General features: G+C 59.8%; 1 protein-coding gene across 2 annotated transcripts; it reads right to left on the reverse strand.

The window, feature by feature from the left end:
- Positions 1-1,304: 1,304 nt before the first annotated feature.
- Positions 1,305-17,652, reverse strand: MNT (MAX network transcriptional repressor). 2 transcript variants are annotated; one of them, XM_069603119.1, is made up of 6 exons: positions 17,194-17,652; positions 10,998-11,577; positions 10,416-10,457; positions 10,159-10,270; positions 4,991-5,183; positions 1,305-4,857 (listed from the first exon to the last, which is right to left on the reverse strand). In XM_069603119.1, the coding sequence occupies exons 1-6, from the start codon at positions 17,264-17,266 to the stop codon at positions 4,100-4,102; spliced, it is 1,758 nt and encodes a 585-aa protein (XP_069459220.1). In that variant the 5' UTR covers positions 17,267-17,652; the 3' UTR covers positions 1,305-4,099. The 2 variants fall into 2 exon arrangements, with proteins under 2 accessions (XP_069459220.1, XP_069459221.1); XM_069603120.1 differs by lacking the exon at positions 10,416-10,457.
- Between the last annotated feature and the right edge of the window lie 228 nt (positions 17,653-17,880).

Genomic DNA, 17,880 nt, shown 5'->3' on the forward strand with positions numbered 1-17,880 from the left:
GGAGAAGGGGACGACAGAGAATGAGATGGCTGGATGGCATCACTGACTCGATGGACATGAGTCTGAGTGAACTCCAGGAGTTGGTGATGGACAGGGAGGCCTGGCGTGCTGCAATTCATGGGGTCGCAAAGAGTTGGACAGGACTGAGCGACTGAACTGAACTGAACTGAACTGAACTGAACCCCTGGGCCTTCCCTAAAGTGCAAGTGACCGAACACTTCCTGAAGCTACCACCAGAGGGAACCAACGTTTCACAAATGAAATGAGCAGGCAGGTTTGTTAAGCAGTGGGGAGGGACACTGGGCCTGGCCTTTCCTGAGATTAGGTCTTCAGGGAAGGGGACCTCAGGTGATTGATGGCCACCAGGCCCTTCCCCAAGATAACGCCCCCCCATACCTCACACAAACCCACCCCAGGAAGAGAAGCGGAGTCAGTTCCCTGGGCTGTGGTTTTAGGGAGAGCAGACATGGCTGGCCTATGGCTTGGCCCAGCTGACTGCTCCCTGACCTTACTCTCCCTTACCTCCCCACCTGCTGGCTGGCCAAATGGCTGACTTCTTCTACCAGGGAGAAAAGATGTTATAGGGTCAAAGGTCTTCAAGGCCCAGCTTAGAACATGGCTCTTTGACCCCTGACCTACTTCCTCCTCTTGTTCCTTACCCTATAAGGACAGCCTTATAGATCGCGCACACACACCGCCTCCCCCAAGACCTGTTCTAAATACAACCCCAAGAATGCAGCCCCCTCTCAGGAAGCCATCAGGCCCTCCTGTGCACAGACCCTCCAGCTTTTGTGCTGGAACTTTCTGGAGCTTGGGATTCCCTAGCTCCAGGACAGGGACAGGCCCAGGGGCAGGGTGGCACGTGCTTGGGGACAGCTCTGTACCAACTGACATCAGACTGCTGCTCCAGACAGGCCCTGGCTGGTCATGTGACCTTAACAAGTCACTCAGCCACCCTCAAACCTGTTTCCTTATCTGCTAGCTGTTGGTCTGTTTACTTCACTGAGCTGTTAAGAGATGAAACAAGATAGTGTTTGTGAAAAATGGTTTGAGGAAGTATAAAGTACTACACAAGTATGAGGAAGACCAGTGCTGCAGTTCTCAGAGCCTGTTGGAAATGGAGCCCAAGGGATCAGAACTGGAAGGTCCCTTGTCTTTGCAAAACCCACCAGCCTGGAATCTACCAGATCCCAGCCCCACAACGGGAAAAAGATGCCACCGCTTCTTGCTGGGGCTCTTTCCCTCAAGGTCTCTGCCTCCTTTTGCAACAGAACGACCCAGATGCTGCAGGTGGCAGCTCCGTCTCAGGTTTCAGTGCAGGTTTATTTCAATTTTATATTTTATTCCAGGCAAGTGCTTATTACATGGATAGTATTCATGTCTCAATTCCTAATGTCTTGGAGCATGAACAGCCACTAGAATACAGTTCCATAGTAAAAATACAATATGTACAAAATTAGGGTTTTTGTAGTTTTTTGTTTTTTTCCCACACAGCAGATGTATCCAAACACATAAAAATCTCTACAGTCTGGGGTCGCTACAATTTATATTTCAGGAAACGGAGACACAGTGACCGAGTCCTCACTGTAAACAAGGGCCACCTCTTCATGGGGGTGGGGGGGTGGGGGTGGGACTCTGGGATGGGGAGAAGAAGCTCATCCTAGAGAGGGCAGGGGTTATGGTGGCCCCCTACTTCCCCTCCAGGAATTCCCTGCCCTTCTTTGGCCCCCCTAGGAACCAACCTCCCGCTCTCCCCGAGGTAAAGACTCCCAGCCAGTGAGCCACTCTGAACATCAAAAAGTAAAACACGCATGAGAGGTAAGATGTGTGTGTGTGTGTGTGTGTGTGCGCGCGCGCGTGTACACACGCACGTCCCCCAGGCTGGAAGGGCTAGGGAGGGGAGGGGCAGGCGGTCCCATGGGGTGAGGACAGATGTGGTCCCCACAGCGCTCAGAGGGGAGAGGCCCAAGGAAGGGCTGGGTGGCGGCTGCCCTCTCGGGCACACAGCATCACAGCGTTCACGAACAACAACAAAAACAACAGCAACAACACCCATCGTCACCAATCTGGACATAGTCATTCGGCACTAGATTCTGAGGCCCCCCACTGCAGCAGTGGGGGGCGGGGAGGGACGGGGGCGGCGGGCGGATGAGGTATCTGTGCAGGCCCGAGGGGCAACTGGCTAACAGAACAGTTTCAAGGTGAGCAGGCCTGAGAGGAGGGCGGCTCGCCAGTGCTTCTGTTCCTGGGGGCCAGGCCTGCCCTTCTCTCTCTGCTCTTTCCAATGTCTTCACATCAGGAAGAGTAAAACCAGCTTCCCCCCAAACAGGGTGATAGTGGCGGCAGCTGCAGGTGCAGAAAGGCAGCAAGCTTGTGAGGTGGGAGCTGCATTCGGTGGGGGGACAGCATCGCCTCCTAGAAACCTCTGAAGTATCCGTAAGTCTCCCCACCCTGGGAGACAAGAAACAGTCTCCAGGGAGGTTTTCAGGACCAGAAACTGAAAGGGAGTTCCGAGGTGGCTCCATCTACCCAAGACCTTTGTCAGCCTCTTCTGTGAACCATGGGACCACCTCCCCCCGCCCCGCCCCAGCCTGTCATTGCAAACTTCACACCCAGGATCACTGGCTCCCCCACCTCCACACACTCTGAAAGGCCACTGGTGAGTGTGTCCAGGTGGGGAGCCGAGTGTGCACGTGTGTAACTGAGTGTGTCTGACACAAGGCCACTTGTAATAAATACCCACATAAAAAGAGCAGCCAAAGCAGTCTGTTGTGGCAAAGGCATAGAGAGCAGTGGCCCTCGCACACAGGCCCCCTCGCTCCTCCCCACCCCAAGCTCAGCCCTGCCTGCAGCCCTCGCAGGAAGGCAGTGGCACACAGCAGCGCCCCCTGGGGGAGGGCACATGCAGAACAGCCTGCTAGAGACAGCAGGGGTTCAAAGCAAAGAAAGATGAGCCCAGGGATGGGGAAGCTGGGGCAAAAGCAACAGTCCTCCATGGCCTGGCCATGCTCGCTCCCCGCAGGTCCCCAGGGCCAAGCCCCGGGACTGTAACCTCCAGATTACCTCACCCACACGGCGCCAGGGTCCTGGAACCCAGACCAGACGCTGGTCCCGTCTCCCAGGCAGCAGGAGGCGTCCAGGCGCACTCATCCCTCCAGGGAGTGCAGAGCACGGAGCAGAGCCCAGGCCTCCTCTCTATCTTCTGGAAGCCAAAGTCAAGTCCAGGGATGGGGACAGGGTCCAGCATACCCTCCTCTCAGGCCAGACCCGGCTAGAGGTCAGCAGGATGGTTGGGGGAGATAGTCAAGCCCCTCCTCCCTCGCCCCTCCCAAGCCCTCAGTCTGCCCTCCTGAAGTCAGGAGCCCAGTGGTAGGGCAGTTGGGGGGCTTGGAAGTTTGGCAAGGGATTTTGGGTTTGGTTTACTATTGGTAGAGAACTGTCTTAACTAGCTTGTTATGATCAATCACAATGACTGCAACCAGCCTGGAGAGCCCCAGGCTGGGGCACCCACCTGTCTGGAGGAATGCCACACAAGCCACCTCCTAGGACTTGTCCCCTGTACTCAGAGCACACCCCCCTCTCCAGTCCCCTTGGATATCAGGGCCAAGTTGCTTGAGTCCTGCTTCCCCATGTCCCCCTCCAGAACCCTGGAAGGAGAAGGCTGAGGCTTGGGAGGGGAGGGCCAGGGTGCCCAGCCGTCTCACCAGACAGAGCGATAGCAGCAGCAGCACAGGAAGGTGGGCAGGGCGGGGGAGGCGGAAGAACATGACGTCCACATCGCACTGGTGTCAGGGGACGGGTGGGGGGCAGGAACGGCCCCACGGGCACCAGGCCGGACAGGTGGCACGTGGGCCAGAGCGTCTCTCATCACTCTGTCAAGTTCTAGTGCACTGGGGTAACCCCCTGCCCGGTGCCCAGCTCCCTGGGCCCCTCCCTCCCCTGGCTCAGAGTCTCTGCACCCCCTTCCCCTAGGAGGCCTGGGGGTGGGTATGGGTGGGGCGGGCCTGGGCCTGGCTGGAATGTGTGGAGCTGGTGGGTGGGAGAGTGGAGGACAGGTCTCCCTCCCTGCCCCACTGGGGGCTTCTGAGTGGCCTCATCCTCAAGCCAGCTTGAGCGTGCTGACTGGGAAGGAGGGCATGGTGACCATGGTCACAGGGTTAAGCACTGTCTGGCCCACCAGCTGAGGGTGGTGCACCACCTGAGCCCCCACAGCTGGCTTTGCCATGACTGTGGCCGGGGGCCCCAGCCCGGCTGTGCCATTCACTTGCTGGTGTGAGAGGGTGTGGGCGATGTGACTCACGGCCACTGGCTGGCTCACTGCCACGGGCTGCGGGTACAGGGGCAGCTGGGAGCCAAGGTGGGCCACATGGTTGAGGGTGGCAGGGTGCACCGTGATGTGGCTGATGGGGGGCGTGGCTGGTGCCAGCTGCACGGCGGGGCTGGGGGCCGAGGGTGCAATGTGGGCGATGTGCTTGCCCCCCGGCCCCTGGAGAACGTGGTTCACAGTCTGGATGACTGAGGCGTGGGTGGTGGCAGTGTGGGCGATGACCGTGGAGCCGCCCCCGGCCGCGGCCACAAGATGGGCCGGGGCAGGCACCAGCGTTTGGGCTGGGGCTGCTGGTGGGGGCGGAGGGGCCGGCAGAGGTGTCTTCTGCTGTGGCGGGGGCTGCTGCCCAGGGAGGTGGGCAGGAGACAGGGCCACTGGCTGGGCGTGCGGGTGTGGGTGCGGAGGCAGAGGCGCAGGGGCCGTGCTGGGCGGTGGCTTCGGCAGCTCTGGGTGGGGGCGATGGCTCAGCTTATGTGGGCCCAGGCCAGCCTGGTCCTCCTCCATGTCCTCGTCTATGTTGTCCTCACCCTCTGTGGAGGGACACGCAGGGAGGGACCAGTCAGAAGGGCTGAGGAACTAGAGCCTGGAGAAGCAGATGCCCCCGGGGCTCTGGGGATGTCATGGGGCCGAGGGTGGGGGTGACGTGGGGTGGGCGGGGCTCACCAGAAGCGGTGGAGGTGGAGGCCTGGTCGTCCTCGGGCTGGCCCGTCTGCCGGAGCACGCGATCGATCTCCAGCACGTCCATCCACTGGCTCAGCTCGTGCTTGAGCTCCGCCAGCCGCTGCTGCGTGGCAATCTTCTCCCGCGCCAGCCGCTCCATCTCATGCTCATATTCCTTCTCCTTCCTCTTCAGGGACTGGAGAACAGGGCGAGTAACGGCAGGATATCCTGAGCAGGAGCCACAGGGCCCATGGTGCCACCAACATCTCCTTCACCCACCCTCACCTGCGCATCGGGGGCCCAGGCCTGCCAGGGGGTTGCGGGAGACTACACCTGCCTCTCGGTCCATGGCTCCACCTAAGGAGCCAGCATCTGGGACAGACTGTGGGCTCGCAAGAAGGTGCAGATTGAGGCCAGTTCCTCCCCTACCCCTACGTCGACTCTGTCCTGAGGGGCTTTGTTGCCTCATGCCCCATCCACCCTCCTGGGAGCATCTCCCTCCATTCTGCAGAGAAGGGCAGTAAGGGTAGGAGACTTCTCAGGCAGTGCCCAAGGCCTGCACTGCCATTCACACCATCCAGTTGCTATGGATGTGGATCACGAGCTACCCTCCATGGAACCCATTGCTCAAGGCTCCCCAGACGATCCTGCCCTTTGTCCCTTCATCATTCGTTCATCTTCTTAACTTCAACACGTTTGCAGGACGGCCAGCAGATTCTGAGACCCCTACCTCACCTCCTTGATCACCTCCATCTCCTCCTGAACAGCTGCTGACTTGCGCACATCCTCCCCACGGTGCCCACCTGCACTGCCTTGCACACCGCTCTATTCCCACACTCCCCAGGCCCCGGGATGTGGCCTTCCTTCCCCACCTGCACCTGAGCGGCCTCGGCCACTGAGAAACAGCTCTTAGGAGGACAGCACCTCGGCCTCCATCTGAGCCGCCCTGGAGAGGCTCCTCTCCCTTTAACGCTGAGGCCACCCCATCACTCAGAACTCCGGAGGGAGCTCCTTGTCTGCCGCCCCATCTCCCCTTCCATGCCTCCAGGGTCACGGGCCGCCTCTCCTCTCGGGCTAACCCTCCTGGGGCACGCTCCCCCATCAGAAGGGTCTCCAGTTTCCCTTCGCCCGATGCTTATTAGCAGTTCTGGAAGGCCAGCTCCTATCCTGTTCCTCAACTCCCTTCTGCACCGTCTTTCCTTGTTCTCTGTGACCTCCTGTCTGAAACTTTATTAAACAAACACATCTTAAATCCCGCAGGCCTCCCTGTGGCCAGCTTTTCCTTGATCCAGGCATGTCATGACCGCGGTGTCCAACAGATGACACAGACAATCCTGTCCTCCCGAGCTTCTAGTCGCCAAGGCTTGCCAGTCCTGGCCAGGTGTAGGCCCCATGCGTCTCCCCCGTCACCACTTCAGGTCTTGTCCGCTGGAGCTCCTCCACAGCCCAGCCCCCTCTCACGTCCTCCAGGTACACCAGCCTACTCTCAGGCTCGCTCATATTGGGAGTGGCACCCCACACCACACCGCCCCCCAACCCCAAGCATTCAGTGAGACTGTCAGCCTTAATGAGACTGACACTGGCTCATACGACCCCCTAAATATTTCCCGTTTGTTTTTCCATCTCAACACACGCTGTCCCAGTCCAACCCTGTGAGAGGAGTACACACTGTTCTATGGTTAGCTTACAGCCCCTGACGCTGCAGGTGGCCAGGACACAGGCAAGCACCTGTGAGGACCAGAGGGTGCTAGTCCCCACCTCTACCATCTCTCTCCCCATCATCACAGGAGAATCACAGTCTCTCATGAGACTTGAGCTTCCCCTGACTCTATTTCCTTGGGGCAGTTTTGCAACAGCCTTTCCCAACTGTTCATCTGACCTCCTGGGCACACAAGTCTTCAGCTCCACACACGGACTAGGCCCAGCTTCCCCACGCTCCCTCCTGAGCCCCACGCTCCTTGCATTCCTGGCCTTACTGGTCAGAGACGCCTCAAGCCATTAGTGCCTGTGACTCGTAACCCAGACACGGCCATGCTGTGCACTGACCTGAAAGCTGGCAGCTTTATACTCTTTGCCAGTTCCAGGGCACACTCAGCCCCCTCTATCACCCTGGCTTTGAGATTAACCTGCCTCCTCGCCAACTTTTCTGCCAGAAAGCTCCCCCACTGCCCCACTCCCCCCACGCACACCCGGCTTCTCCCTGAGAGGCCAGTGGTAGACAGGCCATCGGAAGGGGCCACGACGATTACGAGGTGTGGGATGAGTCAGCTCTCAGGCCTGTCCTGAACTCTATGCACTAGCGGGGCCGGCTGACTGCCGGCTCAGAGACAGTTACTCAGGAGCCAAAACTTCTCACCTAGTCCAGTTCTCCATAGGTCTAGACATCCCTGGAAAGTTTTCCCAAGGTCTAACTTTTGTTCCTATTGTTTCATTTTAAGCCCATTTCCTTTCTAAGAAGACTGGATGTGTTGCTTGGTACCTGCCTACCCCACTTCCTGTTTCTGTCCACTTCTCTGAGAACTTTCTTCAAATCCTTTACCTCCAAGGCCCTATGGCTCTGGCTGGGGGCTACAGCCTTCCCAAAGCTTCCACCCTCAGCACACAACCAAAGCCCTCAGTCTCCACCCACTCTGTGGGCTCTCTGGTACCCCCTTCCAACTCCCATCTCAGCATAGCAACCCTCCTGACCATGTTCAACTTCCAAAATGCATCTTGCTCCCTCCTACTGGAAAAACTCTGGCATGTGCTGGGCTCTCTGCCCCACACTTATCTTGGTCACCCTGGCCTTCAGGTCCCAGCTTAAAGGCCCTTTCCTCAGCAGCAACTTCCCCAACTCCCCAGAACATTGCTGTGACCCCTGTCCTCACTATGCCCTTGGAGCAGACTCCTCTGCTTGGTTATTTTATAATCTGCAGCAAGACCAAACCTAAAGACAGAGATCTGCACTTTTTCCCTTGCTCCCCACTTTTTATCTGCCCAATCAGATACAGGGCTGTCCAAAAAAACCTGAATGAGTGAACAAATAAATGAAGATTTATGGAGAACCGTGTTAAGTTTCCCAGCATTTCTGCTTCCGTTGCCAGCCCCAGGACAAGTATCTTTTACGGACAGCTAGGGTCCACCTTTCTTGCCACTCAGGCCAGGCCCGTATCCCAAATCTGCTGGTTCTACTGAGTCTCTTATTTCTGATGTACTTTCAAATCCACCATCTCGCAATCAAGGCTTTCTGCCCTAAGTACTTCTATACAGGAACGCACCATTCCATCCTTCTTTCTTCTCAACAATTGCTGCTGCTAAGTTGCTTCAATCGTGTCCGACTCTGAAGAACCCCATAGACGGCAGCCTACCAGGCTACTCCGTCCATGGGATTTGCCAAGCAAGAGTACTGGAGTGGGGTGCCATTGCCTTCTCTCAACAATTGCTATTAAGTTACTATTTATAAATGGCCAATCCTCACGTCCTTACCACAAAAATACTATTACTTTTTCCCGCTTTAGTATCATCGCAGTACAAGAGGAAACCGATATTCACAGAAAATGTCGCAGAATTTAGACAGGAGTTTGCTCCCAGGCTACATGATTTCCTGTAGCTGAAGGAGTAGCAACTTAAGTCTCCAGCCTTAAGTCTCTCCAGTTCTGCAGAAACATCCCAGAAAACACCCTCCTGGAGATCCTCTGAAACTCGAAGCTGGGCCCCCTCCTCCCCCCTCCTCCCCCCTCCTCCCCCCTCCTCCCCCCTCCTCCCCCCTCCTCCCCCCTCCTCCCCCCTCCTCCCCCCTCCTCCCCCCTCCTCCCCCCAACGAAGCCCCGCCCATCCCGGAGCACGCGCGCACCCACGCGGACCCGGCTTTGCTGCGTCACTCCCCACTGGCCGCACCCTCCCTCCGCGCCTGCAGGAGTCCCGCCCCCTACCCAGCCCCGCCAATCCGCGGATCCGGACCCGCCCCTCCCGTGCCGGGAAGCGGCCTGGAGTTGCGCCAGCCCCTCCCTCTCGTCCGGAGGGCGGGCGGAAGGGCGCGCGTTCGCGGGAGGTCGGGAGGGAGCTGCCGGCTGGGAGTAGTCTCGAGGCTGCGCCTCCGCCCGCCTCATTCGACAAGTCAGGCTCCGGTTACCTCAGGGCTGTGACCCCGCAACAGAGGCCGGGGAGGGCTGGCCCACCGGAGCCGTGACGCCGCCCATCCCCTAAGCTTCCCTAGAGCGCCGAGTGGGAGACCCCGAAGCTGCCCCCGCAGTCCGGGAGGCCTAAGTCCCTCCCACTCCTCAACGGCTACCTCCTGGCTCCGCAGCAGCCGAGCGTGGCCGCCTGCCCCACCCCCACAGCCTCCTTCCCGGCACGCGGAACCCTCGGCCGGTTTCCAGGGAAACCGAAACTCGGGCCGTCATGGCAACAGTCTTATCTGGCGGGCACCCCCCCTTCCCCGTACGGCCGAGAGAAGCCAATTCCCAAAGGCAGGGGACACACGGCAAGGAGGGCCCCTTGAAAAGGCTTCTTTTAAATCATGGGGGAGGCAAAACGTAAGGTTTTAGGTTCGGTGACCCCCAGGACTACCCATAATCGAGAGTGCCGCATTTCCCCTTCCCCAAGGTTTAATCCCCAAAGTCGGGAGGTGGCATCTACGTGCGCTCAGTTGCAAGGATCTTGATACTTTTGGGCTAAAAGTCCGGGGCGCGCAGCGGGGTGGGGCGTATTTCATGGGTTCCCCTGTGGGAAACGAGCCACGCCCAGCACCCCCCACCCCCTACGGTAGAGTCTCGGGCCGAATCCGGTTCCCGCCCAGCACTGCGGGCGCGACGGAGGCACCGGTCGCCCTACGTCCTTCCCATTCTCCGGGCAGTAGCGCGCGGCAGGCGGTAAGGCGGGGCGGATTCCGGGCTAACACCGAGTCGCGGGGGCCGTGCAGACGGTAGGGCTCCGCAAGGCCGCCCGGCGGGGGAGGGGAGCAGAGCGCCAGCGCCGCGCTCCCTCGCGCACGCGCGCCGGTCACGCCGCCTCCACCCGGGTGGGGAGCCCCGCTGACGTCAGCCGGGCCATGTGCTCGGCGCCCGCGTGGAGGCGGGCGGGGCCGTGGGGGGAGAGGCGGGGCGTGCGGGGAGGCGGGGCGTGGAGGCAGCCTGCGCGGCGGCGGTCTCCCGCCCTTCTCTGGGCCTTGCTTCTCCCCCAAGCCTGCATACCTGAATGTACCGCAGCGCCGTCCGCAACACGCTCAAATTCGACGTCTTCTTGTCGTCCACGTTGGGGATGTTGCGCTTCAGGGTCTCAAAGCATTCCTTGAGATGGGCCCTCCTGGGGAAAGGGAGCAGGGCCGGTCAGCCAGCGTCAGGGGCGGGAGGGAAGGTCCAAGGAGAGCTTGGGGACCAAGGATGGGACCTTCCGGGTAGCTGGTGGGGCGGGCTGAGTCACAAGCTCACACACACACACACACACACACCTGTTCTTCTCCAGCTTGTTGTGGACTTCTCTGGTTCCGATTCTGAAATCCAGACAGACAGGGAGCTCAGGGAGGAGGGCCCAATTAGGTGGCCTTCCCACCCCCTGCCCCCACTCTCCCCAAATGCCACAGGCTTTTTGTCCCTGACATTCTCTCCCTAGAGAAGGAGTGATGAAAACTGTTGGCCCTGTGTCCTGGTGCATACACCCTCCGGAGGGTACGGGTAGGCTCATAATTCACAACCCCTTCATATTCCACCCCACCTGTGCACCTGTGAAGGGCTCTTGGGATTGGGAGAAATAGCCAGTGGACCCTGGCCCTTACCCAGGAGGTCTAAAGGCCTGGTGATGCCATTAGACCCAACCTTGGAGGGGGTCAGAGGAGCCTGAGAACAGCAGAGGGCAATGACCATCCCCCACTCCCCAGGGTGGGGATAGTCCTGCACAGTGAGAACATATCCAGATACAGGAAGGTGCGGCTCTGACAGGCTAGCTGGGAGGGCACTTTCTCTTGCACACACAGCCCCAGCTGTGGGCAGTTCTCTCCATCCCACCAGCCCCCACTCTGCCACACCTCACTCACCCCCCAGGCCTCTTTTTCTGTTCGGTGGATTTGACTTCTTCAGCGGGTGCCAGCTTCAGGGTCCCAAGCGTGGATGGAGGTGGCTGTGGGGGAGCCAGCTGGGACTGGACTCCGGGGTGTGGAGCAATAGTCAGGATTGGGGTGGGCAGGGGCTGCAAGGGCTTGGGGCTGCCAGTGGGCGGAACGGTGGCCTTGGTATCTGGCAGTAGAGGAGCAGGAGTGGGCACCTGTGTCCTGGTGGGAAGGGGGGCAGGCTCCTTAATGCTTAGTCCAGGGGTGCTGACCAGGGCTGGCTGGCGAGGTGCCAGGGGCAGAGGCTGGGCCGTGGGGGGTAGTGGCGGGGGTGGGGGCAGAGGCTGAGGGGAGTTGGTCACTACTGGAATAGGAATGACAGTCAGTGGGGTGGGGGTGGCCAGTGGTGGCGGGGGGGCTGGTGGAGGGGCCGGCGGTGACAGAGGCAAGGGTGGTGCCTCAGTGCGGGGCTCCTCCACCGGCATGGTGTGGGCCAGCCGGGCCAGGCTGTTGGCCTTCTTCTGCTCCTGTTCCCGCTCCCGCTCCAGGCGAAGCCTTTCCTGTTCCTCTGCACAGAGAGAACACAGCTGTCTCTCAGCAGGGCCTGCAGTCCTGGGTGCCCCAGCTCCCGTTGTCCTCCAACTGTAACCCACCCTGACCCCACACCAGGGAGCACCCATTGCCACCACAAATACATACACTCATCCACACCCAGCCAGGCACCGGGCACAGCAGTGAACAAATAAAACAGACTCCTGGTCCTTGCTGTTGAGGAGCTCATAGACCAGGGGAGGAGGGGCGTAGGACAAATCACAGAATTAACAACCCAGGATGTGGGAAGAGAGAGGCTATGGAAAGAGCAGAAGCTGTCAGTGAGGGTGCCGGAGGAGGCCTGGCACACTGCAGGTTGAAGTGTTAAGCAGGTGATGGGCAGGGGCAACAAGGCTGAGGAGAGGGAGTGGTAGATGAGGTGGGGAGAGGCCAGTCCACAAATGATCTCACAGGACACCACAGGAGAAGAGAAAGTGCAAGTCACTCAGTCGTGTCTGACTATTCGCACCCCATGGACTGTACAGTCCATGGAACTCTCCAGGCCAGAATACTGGAGTAGGTAGCCTTTGCCTTCTCCAGGGGATCTTCCCAACCCCAGGGATTGAACCCAGGTCTCCCACACTGCAGGCAGATTCTTTACCAGCTGAGCCATGAGGGAAGCCCAAGAATACTGGAGTGGGTGGCCTATCCCTTCTCCAGTGGATCTTCCCAACCCAGGAATCAAACCGGGGTCTCCTCCATTGCAGGTGGATTCTTTACCAACTAAGCTATCAAGGAAGCCCCACAGGAAAAGAGAAGAGGCAGTCAAATCCTAGATTCTGGGGCACTACCTTCTAGAGGGCAAGCATTACCTTCGTTTCACAGATGAGACAGATTAGCTCTAAGAGGCAAAATGATTTGTTAAGGATCATACTGCAAATAAACACACACACACACCCTACACCCGTGTGTCTCACTAGAGCCCCACACTGCAAGCAGGAGGGGCCATCACCTTCAGCACACATAGGAGACAAGGCCCGGGACTCAGGACTGCCAGGCTAGGTCCCAAAGCCTGTTTCCTCAATCGAGGTCTATACCCCAAATGCTCCTGGTCCTTCTCTGCCCTTGGTTGTGCTGGAACTTATTCCACCACCACCAGCAGCAGACTAGAAAGGGAAGAGGCAAGCAGAAAGGAAAGCAGGGCTTTTTAACAGGGGTTGAACAAGGCAATGAGCTCCAACAACCCTCCACGCCTCAGTTCAGCATCTGAGGTCTGCTCAGCAGTGGGCGGAAACCAGGGCCAAGGCAGAGCCCCCCTGCATTGGGATGCTCCTCTCCATTCCCACCCTGCCCCGTCCCCTCCCAGGCCCCACCATTCCAGTTCCCTGGCTATAGGCTGGGGCCAGGGCCCTGGAGAGCCGCTGAAGCAGCCCCACCACCCCACAGGCCAGGGAGCAGGCCAGCCCTCCCCTCCTGCCCAGTTCACCACACTGCTGACTAACAGAGCTGACAGCACAAGGCGGACACGCCCCAAACACACCACCACCCACAAGGGGTGGGGCTGGGGGAGGCAAGGCTGTGCCCCTGTGGGAGAGGACAGCATCACCCTCTCGACAGGTCTCTGGGCCAGGGACCCCAGAAAACATGTGGCCTTGGGGGGCCCTTTGGCCAATCAACCACTGGTGTGTGAGCCAGGCCTGCTCAGAGCCCCTCCCTCCTGCCGAGAAGAAGAGGCGCAGGAGGAAGTAGGGGGAAGTGTTCTGAGAGGGGAAGCGCTCAGTGGTTTCCCAGCAGCCAGCATTCAAGGGCTGGAGTCAGCAAGCGCAGCCTCTTCCGTGTCTCCCCTGGCCCCTCAGGAAGGGAAGCTGCCCAGCCTGCACCGGCCTACTTCTTTACAGCCACCAGCACTGGCTTCCTTTGCGGCCCTGGAGAAAACCCGCCCTCTATGCTCCCCTTTCCACACTGGGAAAGAAACCTGCTGAGTTCAGTCAAGGAGACCTTCTCAGGCCCAGCCCAGGACACCCCCAGTCTACTCCACACCTCCCCAGACCCCAAGCCCAAGACAAGGTCCTGGAGCTCGGAGCCCAACACAGCCCTACCTCCATTCCTTTGAGCCAGGACCTGGGCTTTCACTGGCCTGGGGGCAAGTGTGCCCCTCTCCAAGCAGGGCAACAGACAGGGCCTCAAGCCCCAAGGTCAGGCACTCTGGGAACCCAGAATGGAGGCAAACCTCAGATTCCCCGTATTTCCTTTCTTGTATTCCCCATGTTTTAAGGCAACTCCAAAGCTCCACTAGAAGATGGCAACCTCCTTCTCATATACCCTCTCGTCCAGCACCAGGCAGGTGCCAGGCTCACAGGTGCCAGGAAGGGCCCAGATGAATGGCCAAGCTCTATCACACCTGGATCAGCATGAGAAAGCTTAACTGGCACTGAAGAGGGAGGCAGCCCAGGCCAGATCCAGCCCACTAAAGCCTCCTGCCTCCTCCTGGCCGGTTCTGACCCATCCCTTGCCCAGTATGGACCCTTCTCCTGTGCACTGGGAAGACGGAAACAAAGCGTGCAGAGCAAACAAGTGTCAGCAATACGGGTTTAAGCTCCTAAATGCTGCTGCACCCTTGGGTGCACCCCTCTTCTCACTCCCATACATGCACACACACACTCTGGCACCTTCCCTGGGCTCTGCCCAGAAGCTGCCCCAGAGAACTGAGCATCACCCTTCTGGGTGACCTGGGGGCCAAGGCTACAGCCCCCAATGGAGAGTACAGGCTTTGAGGTTTTCCCGAAGCCACTGTGGCCCAGCACCTCAGCCGGGGCCAGAGGAGACCGTATCAGGGGCCTACCAATGTCCAGGGGAGTTCTCTCCTCCTACATGTAATAGGGACATGATGCACAAGGCAGGCACAGGGTGGGACTAACTCAGAAGAGGGTCCCATTTGAGTCAACTTCTATGATTGACAGAAATGACCAGGCCTCCATGCTGGCCACCAGGATGGCCTCGCCCTCTCCCCTCCTGTACCAACATGAAGGTGCACACCCATCCTTGGACTCATCATGTGAACAGAGTAGCTGGTCTAGGTCAGAAAACGGTCACTTGAGGCTTGAAGTTGAATGGGGGCCCAGACAAGAGGATCCCTGTTCAGGGGTGCCCATCGGGTACACAGTCCCTGGAAAGCAGTTCTGGTCAGCAGGCTCCCCAGCAGCACACACACTTCTCTTCCATTTCTCGCCACCCCAACTTAGAGAACAAAACCTCTAGTAGGAGCAAAAAATGAATTCTAGAGATTAGGCTGCTGCAGCCAAGTCAAGCTATCTGTGCATGAGTTTTGGGAGTAAATCTGGCTTTCCAGCAGCCATCCGTCCATCCCCTAAGACCTCCTGCTCCACCAACAAGAAGCTTTAACTACCTGCCTCTAGTTCTCACCACCTGGGGGAGGGGCAGGGCGCTACAACTTCTTAGTGGAGAGCCATTCCCAGGTTCCTTCCAAGTGTTGCAGACGTCATCCTTGTGATTCTTACTCTCAGCTCTGGACTGACTTATTTCGGAAAGGGTGGTAGACACTGACAGCGAGCGTTTCCTCCACTCCCTCACAGGGCCAACCAGCCTGCGGGGTAAGTGAAGGTGAAGCGAGTGTTCTTTGGTCGATCCTGCCGCCTCTAGCACAGTGGGCGGTACACAGTGGGGACACAATGGGGACTCCTGAGCTGCACTGTGGATGGCGGTAGCAGGTGACTCAATCTCTCCAAATCTCGTGCACGCTCCTCCCCGAGCCGCGCTGGTCCCGCACGCAGGACAGTCTCGGTCGCCACCTGCACTGTCCACCGCCTGACCCTGATCTGGACCTCGAAGAAAGCGGGAGGGGCGCGTGAGCCGAAGTCCTGACCCCTCAGTTCCGAAAACCCAAGCGTTCTCAGTCTCACGTATCTCAAGTGACTCTTGACCTTGAGAGGCCGGACGAACCGACTTGGCCGGCGGACCCGCGGCTCCCCCGCCCCTGGCCCGCTGCTACTCCCCCCGCCCGCCGCCGCGGCGGTACACGCTGCAGGCGCGCGCGCGCACACAACACACACTACTACCTCCTGCATGACTCATCATTGAAGCAACAATAGGCAGAAAGGAAAGGAGGGCGAAGCACTCTCTCCACCACAATCTACCCGACCGGGGGCTGGGGAGAGGGCTGGAGGGGGCAGCAGTCCCCGGATACTGCACACACGCCGCCGATCCAGGGCTGCGACCCTCGAAGCAGTCCGGAAAACGGAGGTCTTTCCCTGGCCCCTATTTCTGCAGCACCCTTAAGCTGGGGCCACCAACAAGGGCGCGTGGAGATAAGGGCATATGAAATCTCCGTCTCCCCGCTTCGAAAGAGCACCAAAGTTTGCCCCTTCTTGCCCGGCTCATTTCACATCGCGGTCAGGGGTTCTGCCAGGGGGTCCTGGTGAGAACGTTTGGGGGGGTGGGGTTAGTGGGAGCATGTGAGCTCTATATATCCTGTCGCTCGGCTATTCTGAGGGTTTCCCTCGCGCCAGGAGCAAAAACGGGAGGCTGGGGCGAGAACCGACAGGTGAGCGCGGCTCCTCCCACGTAGGGCAAAGGCTCTACCAGACAGATGCCCAGCGGCCAGAGCCAGGGCCCAACCCGGCGCAAGGCCCCTCGTCAGCCCCGCCCAGGCCCCGCCCCCAGCCGAGCGCTAGGCTGCGGGGAGGGGCTGGGCCGCGCTGTCCCCAGCGGGAGTGTCCCCCGTGCACGTGGTCGGGGGCGGGGCCGGTCCACGTCACCACCCGGTGTAACCAACGGGCTTGAAACGCAGGCACACGCAACATTCCAGCCGAGAGCGGGTTTGGAACGCGTAGACACGCCACATTCCACACCGGCTAAAGTGGGGCGCAGCAAGGGGGGCCCGGGGTCTGCCCCCGGCGACCTGCCGGCCGTCTCGCAGATGTCCAATCAGCCCGGCTCTCACCCAAACCCCTGTCGCGGGACCCAGCCCAGCTTTAGGAGGCGGGGTCAGGCGGGGCTGGCCAGGATCATAAGACACGCGATGTCATTTCATTCTGCAAAGGCCGCCTCCGCCCCAAGCGGCGCGTAGATCTGCCGGGAGCGCCCCCCGCACCCTCCCCACAGGGCCAGGGAAGCCGGGGAGCTGCTCCGCGTAGAGTAATTCCACCCCCCACTCCGTTACACACACGCCCACTCGTGTGCACTAGACACTCGCCCGTGTACACGTCCGTCCATCCGCTCTCATCGAGGTTCGCATCACACAACCCCGTGCATACACGCACACACGCGCTGGTCTACCACCCCACGCAACACCATTCTTCACCCCACCCCCAGGTTCGCACATATTCATCCCTACCGAGGGCACAGCTGACCCACAGCAAAAGAGACCCCCATGAAAGGTGCACGAGAGGTGGTAGGCAGTTGGGGTGGCGCCTACAGGAGCCGGGTCCCTCGCTGCATGTTAATGAATTCATTAATTAATTTCACTGCCCACAACACTCCTCCCCGGGCGGCGGCTCTTGCGCGGATCTTTGCACTGCCCGGCTTCGCGGGCCGCCCGGGAGCGGGTACCGCGCGCGGTTTCGCGTAGGCTCGGGTACCGGGGTCGCTCGCCTCCCCTTCCCTGGTGCCCCAGGGGCCCAGCCCGGCCGCTCACCACGTGCTCTCTGTTGTTGCTGTGCTTGCCATTCCAGGAAGCGGGCCGCCTCCAGTAGCGTCTCTATGCTCATCGCGCCGAGAGCTGCCGGGGGCGCGCCGGGGCCGAGACTGCAGCCCGCGAGCCGGGCACAGGTCAGGCTGGCGGGCGGGCAGGAGGGAGGGATCACCTCCGGGGGGCGACAGGACTGGGCGGCGCAGCGCACTCCGCAGGGAAGAACGGGGGAGCACAGGAAGAAAAATCAATGTCTCCCCAGATATTTGCAAAATGTAACTTGCAAATTTTTAAAAATCTGATGCAAAAAAAAAAAAAAGGCGGCACTGCCTCCCTCCTTCCCCTCCCTCTCTTCCTCCCTTCTGATGCCTCCCGCCCTGCGGCCCCCAGGAGTCCCGCCGACAAGAAAAGGCTTTGCAACAAGATGGCGAGGAGGCACAGACACACACAACAAGGGAAGGAGCCGCGCTGCCCCCGGCCGCCGCCCCCGCTACTACACCGGGGCCGCAGCCAAAGCCCGGACCGGAGCCCCCTCCCGTAGGGCCCTGGCGTCTCAAGAAGGGAGGGGCGGGGCCCCGGGCGGCCTGGCCCCGCCCACCCGAGACAGCGCGCGCACACGTGGCCTGGGTGGGGGTGGGAAAAGCTCCAGCCCGGTTCGCGCCCTGCATTTCCGCTCTCCCGCCCCGCCTCGCC

This window comes from Ovis canadensis, chromosome 11 (genome assembly GCF_042477335.2).
Source record: "Ovis canadensis isolate MfBH-ARS-UI-01 breed Bighorn chromosome 11, ARS-UI_OviCan_v2, whole genome shotgun sequence".
NCBI lineage: Eukaryota > Metazoa > Chordata > Mammalia > Artiodactyla > Bovidae > Ovis > Ovis canadensis.

What these genes read in the sequence shown, in the direction of transcription:
- MNT (XM_069603119.1), bottom strand. Translation starts at nt 17,266, where the DNA reads ATGAGCATAGAGACGCTACTGGAGGCGGCCCGCTTCCTGGAATGGCAA. An exon ending in CAGAAAAAGAGGCCTGGGGG is followed by an intron (nt 10,458 to 10,997) that starts GTGAGTGAGGTG and finishes TCTGGATTTCAG; the next exon opens with AATCGGAACCAGAGAAGTCC. An exon ending in CGGCGCTGCGGTACATTCAG is followed by an intron (nt 5,184 to 10,158) that starts GTATGCAGGCTT and finishes CCTGTTCTCCAG; the next exon opens with TCCCTGAAGAGGAAGGAGAA.